Source organism: Accipiter gentilis, chromosome 9 (assembly GCF_929443795.1).
Source record: "Accipiter gentilis chromosome 9, bAccGen1.1, whole genome shotgun sequence".
NCBI classification, from domain to species: domain Eukaryota; kingdom Metazoa; phylum Chordata; class Aves; order Accipitriformes; family Accipitridae; genus Astur; species Astur gentilis.
The window spans coordinates 24425953-24442398 of NC_064888.1; the positions used below are offsets into that span (position 1 = coordinate 24425953).

General features: G+C 42.5%; 1 protein-coding gene across 2 annotated transcripts in view; it reads left to right on the plus strand.

Annotated features, from left to right (window-relative positions):
* Positions 1-16167, plus strand: part of LOC126042997 (lysosomal acid lipase/cholesteryl ester hydrolase-like) — a 44387-nt gene extending 28220 nt beyond the window's left edge. Inside the window, exons 10-11 of one of the 2 annotated variants that reach the window (XR_007507320.1) lie at positions 15647-15835; positions 16133-16167. Coding sequence is in view for 1 of the 2 variants with exons in the window: in XM_049810834.1 (XP_049666791.1) it covers positions 15647-15697 (51 nt within the window). In the remaining variant the exon portion in view is untranslated. Of the gene's footprint in view, positions 1-15646; positions 15888-16132 lie in introns of those variants that run through there. The other variant, XM_049810834.1, reaches the window with a different exon arrangement.
* The last annotated feature ends 279 nt before the right edge of the window (positions 16168-16446 follow it).

Consider the following 16446-nt stretch of genomic DNA (forward strand, 5'->3'; position numbering starts at 1 on the left):
CTTCTGACTAAAACATATTCCAAAGCCTCTGCAAGAACACCTCAAGATGCCTACCAGGAAAAGGGAAGCAACTAGATGCCATACTTTTAATGAGAGTGTCTTTATCAAATAGGCCAGCCACATTCATCACCTTTTGCTCAGTTTTCTCCCCATAGCCCAGCCCAAACAATGAATATGATTCATGTTTAACCTACTGATTTTCTATGTTCATCGCATTAGAGCTTCCTTGGGAAGAAAATTATTGTTGATATCTCCATCCCCTTTGTGTGTTCATGTCTCTGAGGATAAGATGCTGATAGTATTTCTGTACTACACTCAGACAGCCTTTCCAAGTAGGGCATGCATATTTCAAGCATCTGCAGACACCCCAAAATGTCTTTTCCCTTTATAGTTTAAATTAATTTCCTGTATTTCAAGCATATTTTAAAACAAGTTTTAAAATATATGCATGTAACTGTCCATCTTAAATCCAAGTCCTCTACCTTACATTTGAGAACTTTTATTTCCATATAATTTTCATATCCATTCTCCAGTGAGGTGGAGGACCATAAAAAATAATTTATACTATATCCTTCTCTGGTTAAAGTAGTATAGCATCACTAACTGTAGCGTTAGTTTGCTGGCACCAGTTCTAACCCTTTCCATGGCTGTTTACCTGAAGAAAATTAGATTGGCTTGTAACAGAAAAATACACTACACCTGCCTGTGACAAATCTCACTAGGATCCTCCCAACAGATTGAACTTTCAGCCTGTGTTGAATATTCTGTTGGCCTAAAGACATGGAGGAGAGAGTAACACTTCAAAGGTGAAAAGTTATTCCTTGCCAGTATTTCTTCACATCCAGATCCCAAGGAGTGCACATCCTCCTACATTAACTGGCCAGGTTGTTGGAATTTATAAACTAGAGCTTGTTGAAAGAAACCTCAAATCACTCAGCTGTTACACATAACAGTTTAGTAGTTTACTTAATCCTCTCCAAACACCAATATATAAATGCATGGAAACATGGGAAAATATTAAAAAAAAAAAAAAAAAAAAAAAAAAAAAAAAAACCACACACCAAAAAAACCCTCCTCCACAAAGCACAGAAATAGCTTCAGGCAACACCTTTCCCAAGATAGTGTAAATTATTATTTAATCCAGCATCACATCTCAGGCCCTCTTGAAAATCACTTAAGTCATGACTACTTTGGTCAGAGCTTCAGTTGGAGAACAGATAAGCACTCCAACCATGATGAGGTATGAGACTCATGCAAATTTAGGTAGTCACAGGTTCACTTCTGCTTCACATATTCATTTAGTGTTCTTTACCATGCCTATAAATAAGGATTTGAATCCTGGAAATGTTAATCTTTTTTGTTGTTGTTGAATAGGTCTTTTTTCTCCAAAAAGTGCCACAACTCAATGCATGGGCAAATTGTCACCTATTCAGTCTGTGTAGGAAATGTGATTCTTACTTCCTGAAAGAATTTAACGACACTTCACAAGTTTCCTGTGAGCCAGAAGTGAACTAAGTGTTTATCAGAACGGCCTTCAAGAGACAAAGAATAAGGGCAACTCATTTTTTAAACTAAATATCAATTAAACTTCAGAACAACACATTCAATAAAAGACATGGAAAATCATTTGTCTCTTTGATTTCCAAGCACTATTATGATATTGCTTTAAATGACATGAGTTACACTACTTTCAGGAAAGAAATCTGTGGCCTGCTGGAGTTGTGTGCATAGAGCCATCCTCAGAAATGTGTATTCCCAAAAAATGCAGTCCTGGAATGGCCAGTGTCTGGACAAGAGGAACACACCCCTTACACTTCCCCTCAGAAGACTGTTAGCTACCCAGACAACATCCTTGTAGCACTGCAAAGGTCCCTTGCACCTCTGCTTCAGGACAGGACTAACTTAACAGCCCCACCAAGCACAAGGCAGCTCCTCCATGGCACAGACTGGAGCCTGTATTTTATTACACTTTGAGCCAAAGTCAGTGAACCACTGGTGTCACATGAAAAACACAGGACTTCCCAGCCCTCCCCTTGCCTCCTGATGCTCATATGGTCACTACTGGGTAACTCCTGTGACAACCCATCCTGTGGCTAAGATCCAGCAGATCATCATTGACACAGGCTGATCCTGGCTTGCCCAAGATCCTGCTCCCCCTAATCAGATCATGGGCAATACTGCACAATGCTGTGGAACACAACAGTCCTGTAAAAGTCAGTGGGGCTGTACATCTGCACAAACTTGCTGACATGTGTATGCATTTTCACAATCAGTGTTATCCTATATGATAACTCTTAATTTAAAATTGGTCAATTAGCGTAGTGACTGGGCGATGCCTGAGCAGATTGACACATTTGATAAACAGACAGCTTCTTTCCCAAACATGCCTGCTCAAACAACAGGTAATCAGCTGGCAAACGCAAGGAGAAAAATTGATGAGAACCACAAAAGTACTTGGGAAGAGGTATAGGGTTCCAAGACAAAAGGAAGAGCATACACAGACCATTTCCTTACATGAACACTGGTTTTGTATTTTACAGGGTTTGCAAAGGAGAAAGGAACACACATATTCCCCTTTGTTCTCCCCCTCTGAGCCTGCAGATCATCAGGGATGTGTTTAGAGGCACAGGATACCTTGCGGGTACCTGAGAGAGAGTTGGCAAACGCTGGGCTTTAAGACATACTTGGGCACCTCAAGCTATGTCCAGCTGTAGGCCAGACCACTTGGGCATTAGAGTTTTCCTCCAGCATTTTCAAAACAGAGTACTTACTATCTCAGCTGGCATGATTCTCTAAGTAAGGACAGCACGTCCTGGGAAGTTTCTGTATACCTTTTAGGTTTTGTGTTTTCTACGCTATTTTTATATGCATTACATTCATTGTCTCTTTTCTCTATTCAAGTGTGTTTACCTATCTTTTGCTCTTCATTCAATTCCTACTAACAATATCAGAAACAATATTATACATCCCATATGATGGCATGAGGTGAAACTAGGTAAAACGTTGCAGATCATTCCAGGCTGACAAGTCTATAAGACAAAATAATGCAGTATGGTGTTAGCTAGGAATACAGCAGTGAAAAGTCTTCTGTATCTCTCTCTAAGCAGGGGTATCAGACTTGCTAAGCTGTAATGTTTTTCATTGAGAAACCACTTTCTTGGCTTTTCCACAGACTGCACTCTAATTTGTAAAGCAGAATTATTTCTGTGGTGACTCACAGGTTCTGTTTACTAACAAAGACTTGCTTCACTCATACAAGACAGCAGATGATTAGCACCCACATTCCAGAGAATTTTTTTTGCACCAGGGCACCAGGCCAATTTTGTAAGGACTGAGCCTCCAGGCTGACTACAATTAATTCAGCACTTAGGGAGAGATCCCCAAACATACCATATTTTTACAGAGTTCATGGAAATGGCTTGGAAGAAGCAAGAAATGTTGTTATCATCCTCTGAGTCAAATTTCACACAATGTTTTCAAACTTAATTCAGTACCTGAGAATCCCTACAGAAGCAGGCTAATTGAGAGCAAACTGGTCTTTGCATGTTGTGGTGTTCACTGAACAACACATTTAGGAATGTGTGAGTGGTGCTAAATACACACCTTTTGAATAATTTGAATTTTTGTTCTAAGTTTACCTAACAAAGAATTGTCCCCCGGCAATCTGCAAACAGAAGTTCAGAAACCAAATGACAGGTGTGGAACCAGTGACCACACCAGCTTCTGTACAAACCACAGCAGCAGAGAACGTGTTCATTGGTAGAAAATGTTGAGAAAAGCTGGACTCTTCCTCCTCTTCATCCCAAAATAATGTGGTCCCAGCACTTCCCGAGACAGGCAGCAGTACAGATCAAGACCTGCCACAGCCTCAGAGGACAAGAAACCCCCAGGTCCCTGCTAAATATCCTAATCACAGGTTAGACGCCTCTTTACCTCTCCTGCTCCATGGTGCAATTTGGTCTTTCAGAATGTCATGCAATGGTGCTGTTTATCATAAAATAACTCCACTCCTTAACTACTGCCAAATCAGCACTTAAAGACTGCTCTGCTATGCGTGCAGACATCACTCAGCACTCTACTGCTGCTCCTTTTGTCAGTGCAGGTTTCTTCCAGTGAATCAGTCTGCTAGTGGAGACAGACAGACTGGGAACTGCAGCAGAAGTCAAAGGGCAGGGCAGTCAAAGCAGAGGTAAGTTGCTTGTACATATGTGTTCACTGTCTCTCTCTCTGTTGCCTATCTCCATGAAGATGTGCAGTCTCACTTTTGTGCAGTTGCTTGTCAGAGTAGACAGCCTGCATCCTTTCTGATGTGCAAGCCTGATGCTGTGCGTCAGAGTGCATGTTTGCTAAAGTGGAGGCGAGGAAGACTTTGACCTGTGCAAATGGGAAAAAGAGTAACTGATGGTTTCATTTTGTTCTATTTGTTCGGGTTTTTTAGCTAAGGATGTCACTGTGGATGCATGAAAATCTTAGTATCAAAAGTGTGTACATAAATTGGACCTTTTGCTCTCATAGTTCCAAATGCATTAAGCTTTCCTTGTAAGTTCACCAGAATATTCTGACATCTACTAGCCACATCAATTGCCCTGGTGCCTTTCTGTCCCATTTACAGTGTATGTGAAAAAAATGTTATTACTTTCTCAAGAGTACACTGATGAATTTCTAGAAGGTATAAATCTTATTTTCATTAAATATAAAAAGTCTCCAGAAATGGCCTTTTGAATGTATCTTTCAAGTCTCTTCCTCTACTTTTTTTTTTTTTTTTTTTTTACATTAAACGTTTCAGTTAATTCCAGTTTGCCATGGTAAATGCCACTCTTTGGCATTGTTTCATTACATAAAAAGACTAGATTACTGTTCAAGGCTCCTACAGTCAAGACTTTGCCACTGAAATTAATGAGAGTGCATGCCAAGCCTTGAAGTTAATTGGCGCACTCTATCTGATTTACAAAGCATTCATCTGGAAGTGCCTTAAAGCACGCCAGCTAAGCCAGGTGACAATATAGTATATATAAAAAAATAGTATACTCTAAGAAGTGCAACAGTTTAGCTACCCCATTGCCCCACCTTTAGTAGAAAAACAAACTGTGACTTAAGTTGAACTTCCTAGGTTTTGTTCCCAAATGATGTTCCACATGCAGAAATAGAGGAACAAGTTTTACTTCTGTTTGAACTGAATAAAACAGCAGAAAGAAGTGGAATATCTACTATAAAACTGTGCTTGCAGAGCACACAGTGGGAGGATTTCTGTTCTGTTGACAGAAGAATGAAAGTATTCTCCTACAAAGTGGATGGACTAGAGTCGGTTTGGATGCCAATATTAAAATTAAGGGTATATCCCAGTTTTGGTTTAATCCAAATGTTCTAGTCACCCAAAGGGTATGATAGATTTAATAAAAAATGAAAAGAACTGAGAAGTCCCTTCCTCATGAAGAAGTTCAGAGAAAACAAATCTTTTAGCTATCCTTTCCAGGCTCTCCAAACCTTAAAAATCTTCCCCATGATATGTCAGATAATACACTCTGTTTGTATGACCAGTCTGTTTCTTCTATGCTGATTACAAAGGTAGCTACAGCCAAAAAGCGGGGCACTAACTAGATAGACTGCACTCAATTTCTATTCAGAAAAGCTTCCCTGTGACCATCAGTCAACCCCTAAAAACCATGAAAATGCAGTCTTTCCCCCAGGTGGCCAAGACACAGAATTACAATAGGGAGCACCATATGTGAGAAAGAAAGGAAGGAACTCATGGCACAAACCAGCACAGATATCATACAAGCACATTCCCCCAGGTTGGTTCTACATCCTCCTGGAGCCTTTGACTCACTCCTGGCCCCTGTTAAATGGGGTGAGCTGTCGACAGTCCCTCCTCACACACGTCCTTATTCTGGCAGCCCCTTGGGAAATAGACCTTGGGCAACCTTCAGGAGACTCCCCACTTGGGTCTTCCTGTGGAATTCCACACCACTCTCTTCCTAACACAGACACCCCTGCATGTGCTCTTTCACACAGCCCCGAGATGTGGTGCCTCCTCGTGCTGCTCTGCTCTCAAGGAATTGCCTTTTCAGCAGGATTCACAACACCCTCCACTCTGAATTCAGACACAAGCCAGCACAGGAAGCCTCGCAACCCTGAGTGCTTTATGAATGTTGTAAGTTGGGTCGCTTTCTCTCCCTTTCTTTCTTAAACGTCTCTCCCAGTACCACTAACACTGCCCCATCACTAACAGTCCCTGTCAGGAGGCTAAAAGTAGCCCCCTTCAAAGGGTTCCCTCCAGCGTTGTGATAGGGAGCACCCACCTAGAAGAAACCTTGATGCTCTTACCCAAAAAGTCTGAGCTGCCGGAGAGAAAAATTCCTTTGCGGTGGAGACAAAGGCTGGTTTCTGTTCTCAAGGGAAGCAGAGTCCTCCCCTTCTGTAACAATCTGTTTGCTCAGTACAGTGGCAAAGGAGGATGAATCTCTTACACAAACTGCAGATTCTCACAACACAAAGTAATGCAATGATTGTCATGACCCAGACTGGACAGACCAGGGAGTCATGTTTAATTCAAAATTCCCTCAGGCTAAATTAAGGTGAAACAACACCAAATGATCAGTTAAAGATTTTATTCATGACAGAAGCAAACTGAACCAGGGATGAGTGGTAGCAGGTGGCAGGGTTTCTCACAACAGGAATTGGCATAAGACTACTGCTGTAAACTGTGTAACCCAGGGTAACCATATACATCAATTCAGGGAATGAGGAGATCCCCCCTGTTGAGTCACGAGGTTCAGAGCAGACCCCCTTGCTTTCTAGACTCCTCCTCAGAGAAGGGTCCAGGGGCTGCTGGATCCACTCTTAGTCTCAGACTTAGTCAACCGTTTTTGTCTTGAACGGATGAGGTGTAGGGACTGTGGAAAAGGAAAGAGAGAGAAGACAGAGAGAGAAAAAGGAAGAGAGAAAGATTTCACCAGTCCTGGGTCCAGCGTTGGTTCAGTCAGCCAAGGGGTCCAGTCAGCCGAGGGGTCCAGTCCCGGTGGGCTTGCGTCCCCAGGGCTTCAGTTTGTGTCCTTTTATCATCCTTGCCCCTCCTTCAGGCAGGCACCTGAACTCTTTAGGCTAATGAGCAGTTTGTGAGCCTTCGGGCTTGAGGGTCATTTGTGGAGTAGCTTCTCCTTCCCTGCAGACTGGCCATTGTTTGACCTTTGTATCAGAACAGCTTATCAGAACAGGGAGCTGCACACTCTCCAGCACACCTTCCCCCTCCTGTTGCTGATGTCTGAGCTGATGGGTTTTCACCTCCATTCCTTGCAGTGCAGGGTTTGTCTTTAAGCAGAACTTGCCCCACCACAATGTCAGAGACATTAACTCTTTCAGTCTCTCACAATGATTTCCTCAGAATAGTGGCAAGAGTGTGATGGGTGGTTCTGTGAATGAGTCTGTAACAGGATATTCACCCTACCTGGCTTGCCTAACCACACTTTGGCAAAAAAGGATTCATTATGGCCCAAACCGCACAGCTTTTGCAACTGTCTTATACAGATACTGCTGCATGTTTACTCTCTAGAAAGGTATGATCTGTATCAACCTTACAAAACATGACAAACTATCTCACAAAAGGTTAGTCACTCAATACATTTTTGCTTTGTCCCATCATATGGGGCCAAATAGCAGACAACTACAACCTAAGCAGGTCTGAAGAAGACTTTGATGCATCTTTGTACAAGACCTGTAATATTTATTCTCAGCCATGGTCCCAGTGGTCAGGGGCTTTGCACTACCATTACGGAAAGCCCACATCCACACTGCTTAGCTTGGTTACCCTCCAAAGCAGGACAGCTTTATCTGATCTGTTTAATAGCATCATCCCTGAAGTCTAAAAGAAAGATGCATCCAGGAAAAGTGGTGGAGAGCACTGGCATGCTCAGGGAAAAGCTACTTCCAGGACAGTCCTAACACATGACAGCACACACAGCCAAGCTGCAGGTCCCAGGAACAGTCTCATTTACTGCACAGGTGAACTCTGTCATCCTGCCACTCTTATAAGCCTGTGTAGTGCTTGGGTACCACTGCTACAGCAATTACTACCCAGCCAAAAGCTAAGCAATATGGGGTATGTCAGGAAAGTTCCAAGTATAACTAGGTGCTTCTACCTGAGCAAACACAGCTCTTGGTACTTCAGTTTGAGAGATATAGCATTAAAGAGCATACACAAACCACATCACACAAACACAGCTCAACTGCTTTCACTGCCATTTGCATCTCCAGCCTCCATGGCTGTGTAATAGCACATATCTGGTCATCCCTGAAAGTGAGAGGCATGGGCTGTGCGGATCTGCAGGAATCTCTTCTGGGTCCCTTCCTACCACTACAACACAGAGCAGTAGAGAAAAAGCCAGTGATATGTTATCACATTCATCTTCCTGGCATGTTCTTGGTTAGCTTTACATTCCTGGACAGAACCAGCCTCTAGACACCTTCTCCACCCATCTCTATAACATAAATGCATGTCAGCAAACTCTCCTTTGGCTTCCCACAGAGTGAAATTATCAGATATCATGGATACCCCAGTGAGGAATATCAAGTTACCACGGAGGATGGATACATTCTTGCTGTCTTCAGAATTCCTGCTGGGAGGAACAGCCAAAATACAGGTGTGATGCAGTTATAGGTTGTAAGAAAATTCTGAGAGCCAACTCTTACATGGGGCCCCCACCTTTCCCCTTTGCACATGCAATGGCATGTTCCACAACTTTCCCTCTCAGCAAGAGTACCTAGTCAGGAATGTGGCCTGAATTCTGTATACAGGTTAAAAAACTGCAAAGCCAGACTTTGCACACCAGTTTTAACTACACATTACTTACTACTACAGCATAAGAAAACCCGCTTCTTTTTCAGGGAAAAAGCCTGCAGTCTTGCTACACCATGGTACTTTAGCAGATTCTACTTACTGGATTTCTAACCTGCCCAACAACAGCCTAGGCTTCATCCTCGCAGATGCCGGCTATGATGTCTGGATGGGAAACAGCCGAGGGAACACATTGTCTTTAAAACACAAGACCCTTAAGCCCTGCCAGAAAGAGTTCTGGCAGTACAGGTACTCCATGGAGAAAGAATTACTGAAGAAAGTAACTTTTAGGAGACAAGCAAGATTGGGCAGAATCTTTCCCCTTGAAAGTTATATGAAAAAGTATGGTTATATGAAAAAATCCCCTTCTGGATTATATGAAAACCCTACTGGTTTTCACATAATCTGACTTCAGGTGGGACATGCAACATCTAAGGACACTAGACCAACTCTTTTCCGCAGATACAGCCACTTCTGGGTATGTCAGGGGGGTCATAAGAAGAGTTTGGCTACATGATCTGGACAGGCCCTTCTGGAATCAGCACATACAGAAGCAAAGCTGGAAGTACATAGGACACCTTTGTCCATACACAGTGCTGGTTTCCTTGAGGAAAAGACTTCCAAAACTGGGAGGCATTGATAACCTTGAAATGTCCCACCAGATACCATGTCCCAAGTGTAGACAGGAAAGGACACTGCTCAGCTCACCCTAGAAATCTGATCTATCACAACTGATGTTAACTGAGACAAAAATACTTTTTGCAACCCATGCTGGTGAGAGCAATGATTAAATTAACTTCTGCAAGAGCCTGAGCTAATGGACAAAACTGGCACTTCCTTTGCAGAAAGCCCAAGGCATCAGGCAGCCTGGCAGTACAGCTGCATCTCCCTACCCCCTTCCCCAACTCAAGCAAAATGCAGACAAAGTGTGCAACCTCGTCTTTCAGTGGGTGCTGCTTGGTGCAATGAACGAAACTGACATTCAGTTACTCACACTGTGATAGCTGAATTATCTGCTAGCTTTTTGTGTTTCTCCCCTGTAGCTTTGATGAGATAGGTAAATACGATATTCCAGCAGAGCTGTACTTCGTCATGAATAAAACTGGACAGAAGGATGTATACTATGTTGGTCACTCAGAAGCTGCAACTGCAGGTAATGTTAGGACTGCCTGGGTACAAAACAGTTATAGTGTTTAAGGTTTATATATAGATCCATGAGTAGATATTGGGGTTTGTGCCATTGCTTTTTTACAAAAATAAACCCAGAAAGAGACAAGAAAATGGGGGGAAGTGGCATGTGGACACATTCTCAGACAATTATTTTCCTTTCTTCTCATATGTGCATCCTAAGGGTCTTTTTGCAGAACAAATCATTCAGGCCAAGACATCATCTTCTTTGTCTTTAGATACCTATGTTTTAGGCAATCAGTTAAAGTTCTCACCAAATCCATCAGTGGAGAAATTTAGACATGTTCAGAAAACAGGACGGAATGCACCCTTTTTGGTTTTCTTTCCTTCCTTCCTTCCTTCCTTCCTTCCTTCCTTCCCTCCTTTGTTCACCATACTCTTCTTTTATGTGTGCATTCACTCTTACCTGAGTTTACACTTAGTTACAAATAAAAATTCTGCTCTTAATCTTCAGATAATTATTGCATTACTGCATGCCAACATAAACATATACAGTCTTTTAGAGACTGCAAGCTGAAAAACTCATAATTTTATTAGAGTTTGGGGAACTTTAGAGGGAATTTGAGTTAAGAAAATCTGATTAATGCATCTTCTCCCCCCAAAATGGCCTTCACACAAAACTGTCAGTTCTGAGAAAATCAATATCTGGACATACTCAAATGAACCTGTATCTTTAGAATGAACGCTGTCTCCCAAACAAAAGTTTCAAAAATCAAACACTTTCCTTAGGTCTGCAGCACAGAAATGGACAACAGCCAATGGGCTGCTAATCTAGTCTCACTTCTTTGATGCCTACTGCTTTTTAATTTATTTGGTCTGTGGAGATCTCTTCACTAACTTGACTTTTGTCTTCTGTGTTTGCAGGCTTCATAGCATTTTCTACTTATCCTGAATTGGCACAAAGGGTTAAAGTGTTCTTTGCTATGGGACCAGTAGCCACAGCCACACATGCTACCAGTCCTCTGGTAACATTTACACGTCTTCCCCAGTCACTGCTCAGGGTATGTCATTCCTCTTTCTAAAAGATTATCTGCTTTGTCTCTACTGGACTCACTCAACCTGAACTGATTTTAAGGGGGTGATGAGTTAAGAATGAACTCAGTGTATCAGACTGCTGACAGTGCTGGCAGACTTCAGACTTTCCCCAGAGGTAAGCTGCAAGACTTGACACAGTATCTGTTTTGCAATTTCTTTAAGATAATAGGCATACTTTCACCACTATTTGTTTAAATCAAGTATTTTTGGAGGAAGTTCACAACTACTAGAATAAAAGGAGCCTGACATTGTCCACTAAATCTAGCCTTAAGCACTAGCAGAAAACTACAAAGAAGATATTTCACATCTTAATTTTATTAGACATGCAGTTCATTTATGCTTGTGAAATATTTACTTGTAAAATGATAAAGGAAACTTAAAGGGAAATACCTATTTCACACCAGAATTTGCCAATTTAATAATTTGCTGGGAATGGTGAAAAACCTGCATGCTATACCTATACCTTCTATACCTTATGTCAAACTGCAGGAGCACATCCTCTTACTTTCCAAGCTGTACCCATTATGTGACTATAGAGCATCCAGCTCTACACCCTTCTCACTTGTCTGTTCCCTCTTTACTTAGTAGCAACACTCACAGTACAGTTTGTGCACCTGCCTGGAAGAAATATTAGGGCAAAAAGGGACTTCCTACACTCTGCAGTCATGAGTGCAGCCAACTGCCCTTTCTCACTGAGGTCAGTGCACTAAAACCAGGTGGATAGTGACCTCCAGCTCTCATGCCTAGTAAAAAGAAGCAGGAAGGACATGTAGTGTACTGTTGGAAAGAACACACTTAAAGGATACTGGGATACTAAGCAGTTTCAGCAATCTTGGTTAAGAGGCAAGGCTATTAGAAAAGAGGGACTGACAGTTTTCTGCATTAAATAATCCTGCAACAAGTTGAAAAAAAACCCCCAATTTTGCACTTTTCCTCCCCTCAGTTACTACTTGGCTGCAAAGGAACTCTTCACCAGAATGAACTGCTGAAAGGGCCTTTCACACGGATCTGCAGATCTCTGGGAAAATTTTGTGGCAGTGTGCTCTACTACATAGCTGGGGGCAGGGTACAAAATGTGAACACGGTAAGCATGTCCCAGAACACCTTAATACAAGTGAAGCTAAAGTAATTTTGAAGGAAAACAATTTTTCTGCCTTATGTCTACGTACAGTTGCAGGGACATAGAGAAATACGTCGGGCTTTTCAAGTACTACCAATTAGGACCTCAGCTAAAGATGAGATGTGCCACCCGACACATTCAAATCACACAAACAAGAAAGGCTGAATTCAGAATGGTCCTATCTTGCAATGATGTCCCTCAGTGTCTTCTCTTCTGGGGCTAAGCCAAAGAAAAGTTGGACAGATACCAAAGCTTTTTAAACGAGATAACTGGGTAGAGGAAGATCTTTTTTCTTTTGCACAATTCATATTTTCCTTCCTAAACAGAAAGACATCCACAACATCTGAACATAAGAGATTGTTTCTTTTTGGTCGTTACACATCAAAACATTTACAGGCAGAACTCAAAGCTGTTTCTTAACATTTCTCTCAACAGCAAGATTTCATTCCTTTACTCTGGTTGCTGCCTTTTTTTCTTGTAGGCCTTCCACATGTCTATTCTCTAGTGGCCTTTGATCTCTCAGACTATTTAACAAGTGTTCCCATAAAAAGCTCCCACACATGTAGCCACATTATGCTTGAGCAGACAGTCTATTAACAATCCTCCGCTACCTATTAAGCAAAGCACTACGTAAAAGCATCACACAAACTGTAGAAACTGGAGAAAACAGAAACCATACACACTCGTCAAATAATATTTTCCATATGACTAAGCACTAATGTGGGAAAGACTGTCCCAAAGGGATAAAATTCTACATACTAATTCCCACTGTAAAAATGCATATTTGTGAGTCTCTCCTCAACTTTCTTTCTGATGTTTAAAGAACATCCTATTAAAATGGAGTTAACACAGCAGCAGTATGTTGCTCAGGTCCTTCACAGCTTTATTCTGTCACAGCACTGGATCACTGCCTTTATAACACTTCTGCTTTCTCTCCAGAGTCGGATAGATACCTACATAGCACATTACCCTGCTGGAACATCCGTACAGAACGTTATTCATTGGCATCAGGTATAACTGTGTACTGATGTGTAAACAGACTCTTACTACTGCTTTTTATGCAACCGACCGCCTACAGGGAATTCCAGAGGCAGTGGATCTGGGAATCTGCCCATCACATCTTCTCACATGCTGCTGTGAGCACCTGCCACAGAGGGAGCACTCTTTCCCATGGCTCACCCAGACCATCACCTGAATTGCCCCTTTGGTATCAAGCACCGAGATTTCCCCAGGGCATATCAGGCCTCTCTGCATGTTGGGCTCTAATGGCTTCCAGCCTTCATTTTTATTTATGAAGACATTTGCCTTGAAAGTTGCAGAAGTGAGTGCAAGCACAGCCTAGGCACTTGGCAGGCAGTAGGAGGAGAGTGGAAACTGAGCAGCCAGGGGATGAGCTAGACAAAGAAGAGATCCAGGTTAAAGCTTTTCTCCCAGAGTGTTAATTGCAGCCTGGATCACTTCCCAAAGCCAGCTGACTTACACAAACGCTTCTGCTGGCACCAGCGGCAAGTGGGGAACTGCCATTTCTGCTGGCACCTTACGTTACTCTCAGACCTAAGCTTGTTCTGCCCGTGCTCCAAATCAGACCAGGGCAAGAGAGCGTCGGCTCAGAAAAGCATCACTGTATGTGCACAGAATTGTGGCCACTTCTGCCAGCACTTAAATACATGCATGATCCTGCACACACCCCTGACTAAAATTCCAAGGATCCAGACTGCCAGCACCCAGACCCAGAAAACAGAGACAAGCCAGCAGATTTCTAGCATATCCTCGGTTACTTAAAGGCTTGGATAAAAAATATGCACACACATTTTCAGTAAGACAGATTCATCTTTTTTTTTTTTTTTTTTTCCCCTTCTAGACAACACGCATTCAGGATGACAATAGTTTAGTGTTAAGTTGATCACAGCCTGCTCCCAATAGCCAAACTCTTGTAAGAGGTACAGAGCCTCTGGAAATGTCGCCACTACTGTGAGCTGACCAGACAAAACTGACGCAAAAAAGTCAAGGTGTGAGCAGGTGTCATTTGTTACACTAGACTAGTAATAGTCCTGACACACCTCTGCGTCGCAAACAGGGACCCCAACTTTAGCTAACTAAGATAGTCAAGCAAAATTTTAATGATAAAACATGCCAAGGGTGGCAGCTGAGAATCAGGAGACAATGGTAGCAAGAGGAAAAGGCAATGAAGCCACTCACCCTACGATCCATCCTCAGAATCCCTGGAAGCCTGCCCACTGCCTGAGCCTTGGCTTCAATCAAAGGCAAGAAAACACCTCCTGCACTTTGCTCTGTCTCTTAACACTTTCATTTTATCTGTCCTTGTTACAATATTAACAGGTAATACATGCAGACCAATTTCAAGCTTATGACTACGGCTCTAAGGAAAACATGAAGAAATACAACCAGGTAAGGCAATACAGATTTCCAGAGAACTCATCCTTGAATCCCAGCAAAACTAAGAACAGAAAAATCCAGATTTCAGCACCTGTGAGCGCTAAGAGGGGGAGAGTGGTCTGAGGTAATGTTTCACCCAAATCTAATACTCATACATGTAAAAGTCTATTCACAGACAAGGCACAGACAGATCCTTGTGGACAGCTAGCAGAAGTTCGTTTTGCCTCCCCTACTGATGCAGGGATGTGTCCAGTGACATGTCAATTTACCTGCCATTCCCAAAAGGCTGAGAGCCACACCCAAGTCCTAGGACTTCATGAGTATGGAGCTCTCCACTTCCCCAAAAATCCTCAAGATCTGCCTTTCAGTTAAACGCTAGACTGGCCAAAGGGGGAATGGAAAAAAAAACCAAAACAAATAAACAGATGGGGGCGGGGGGAGGAAAAATGGAAATGCATACCTTGGTTTTGGAAAGCTACTTACCACAAAAATAAAACAGAAGGGATGATTCAGTACAGCACAGTGGAGACTACTGCTGTGGTGAACTAATATGTCCTGTATGGAAAAAAGGAAACAGACAAAACTTGGTCACTAGGAGCTTTGGTTACCACCTAGTCAACACTCAGAAATGCTGCGGTTCTCCTGAAACACTGATAACTTGCCTGACAGTTTTTTAAGGTTTGATCAGATCAGTTGACGTGTCGTGAGCTTTTCTGAGTCAGGGCAGGTTATTTTATGGGTGGCACATTATTTTACAGGTGGAGAAGCACTCCAAAGAGTTCTCAGACACCTTCCATCCACACATATGGTCTTTAAATACTGAAGTTTAAAGTTTGGAATGGGCAATGTTGTAGTCCCTGTACTTTGGATGCTTAGGAAACTGCACCAAAAAACAATCAATGAGAAAAAGAACAGAACCACCCTTAGGGACTAGGGGTCAATTTAAAAGCATCTTGTGCCTGGTCCCTTACCGCCCCGTAGACAAATAATCATCCTGCATTAAATCATCTGGCTCAGGTCTCAGAAGACCCCCATTCCACTTTTCCATGTTTCTTTGATTTTCTCTGTGATGACAGACAAGGCAAGTGTGCTCACGGGCTATTACTCCACCAGTAGCAACACTGTGACCTAGAGGGAGTGTCAAGTGAAGTCTGGAACAATACCACTAAATATCTTTCACTCCATGCTCCATAAAAGCATGAAGAGGACTGTATATAAGCCAGAAACAGAACACCCATGAACAACAACTCTGCGGTCCTTGCCTGGTAAACACAGACACTGCTCTTGCCATTTCCCCACCTCTGAAGGGCATGAGTAGGTGTCAAACTGCAGGACAACTCTTAGCCATGCATTAGGGAAAGACACAGGAATAGGGTGGATCATTTCCTTCTATGGTCAACAGGGAATGGGGTTAAGGCAATAGGCACTAAGAGGGTGGCCTTCGTCCTTACAGTTTTACTGTAGTGAGTGCAGAAGGGAAAGAGATGCTTGCACAGAATCCTTTCTCTAAACACAACTTCTGATACAACAGCATTCACGCAGGTCTCCTCCCTTTCTTACAGTCTACTCCTCCTGCATACCCAATAGAGAAGATAAGCACACCAATTGCTGTTTGGAGCGGTGGACGTGACAAATTTGCAGATCCCAAGGACATAGCAAAGCTACTTCCTCGGATTACTAATCTCATTTACCACGAGCATTTCCCTGCTTGGGGACATCTTGATTTCGTCTGGGGCCTTGATGCACCTGAGAAAATGTATCGGAAAATCATTGAACTAATAAGAAAACACCGTTAAATCTTCACACAGGGAATTTGTTCATCCAGTAGATTTTTATTTAGCAGTAGAATGTGGGTATAGGGATTGGTGTAGGGGTT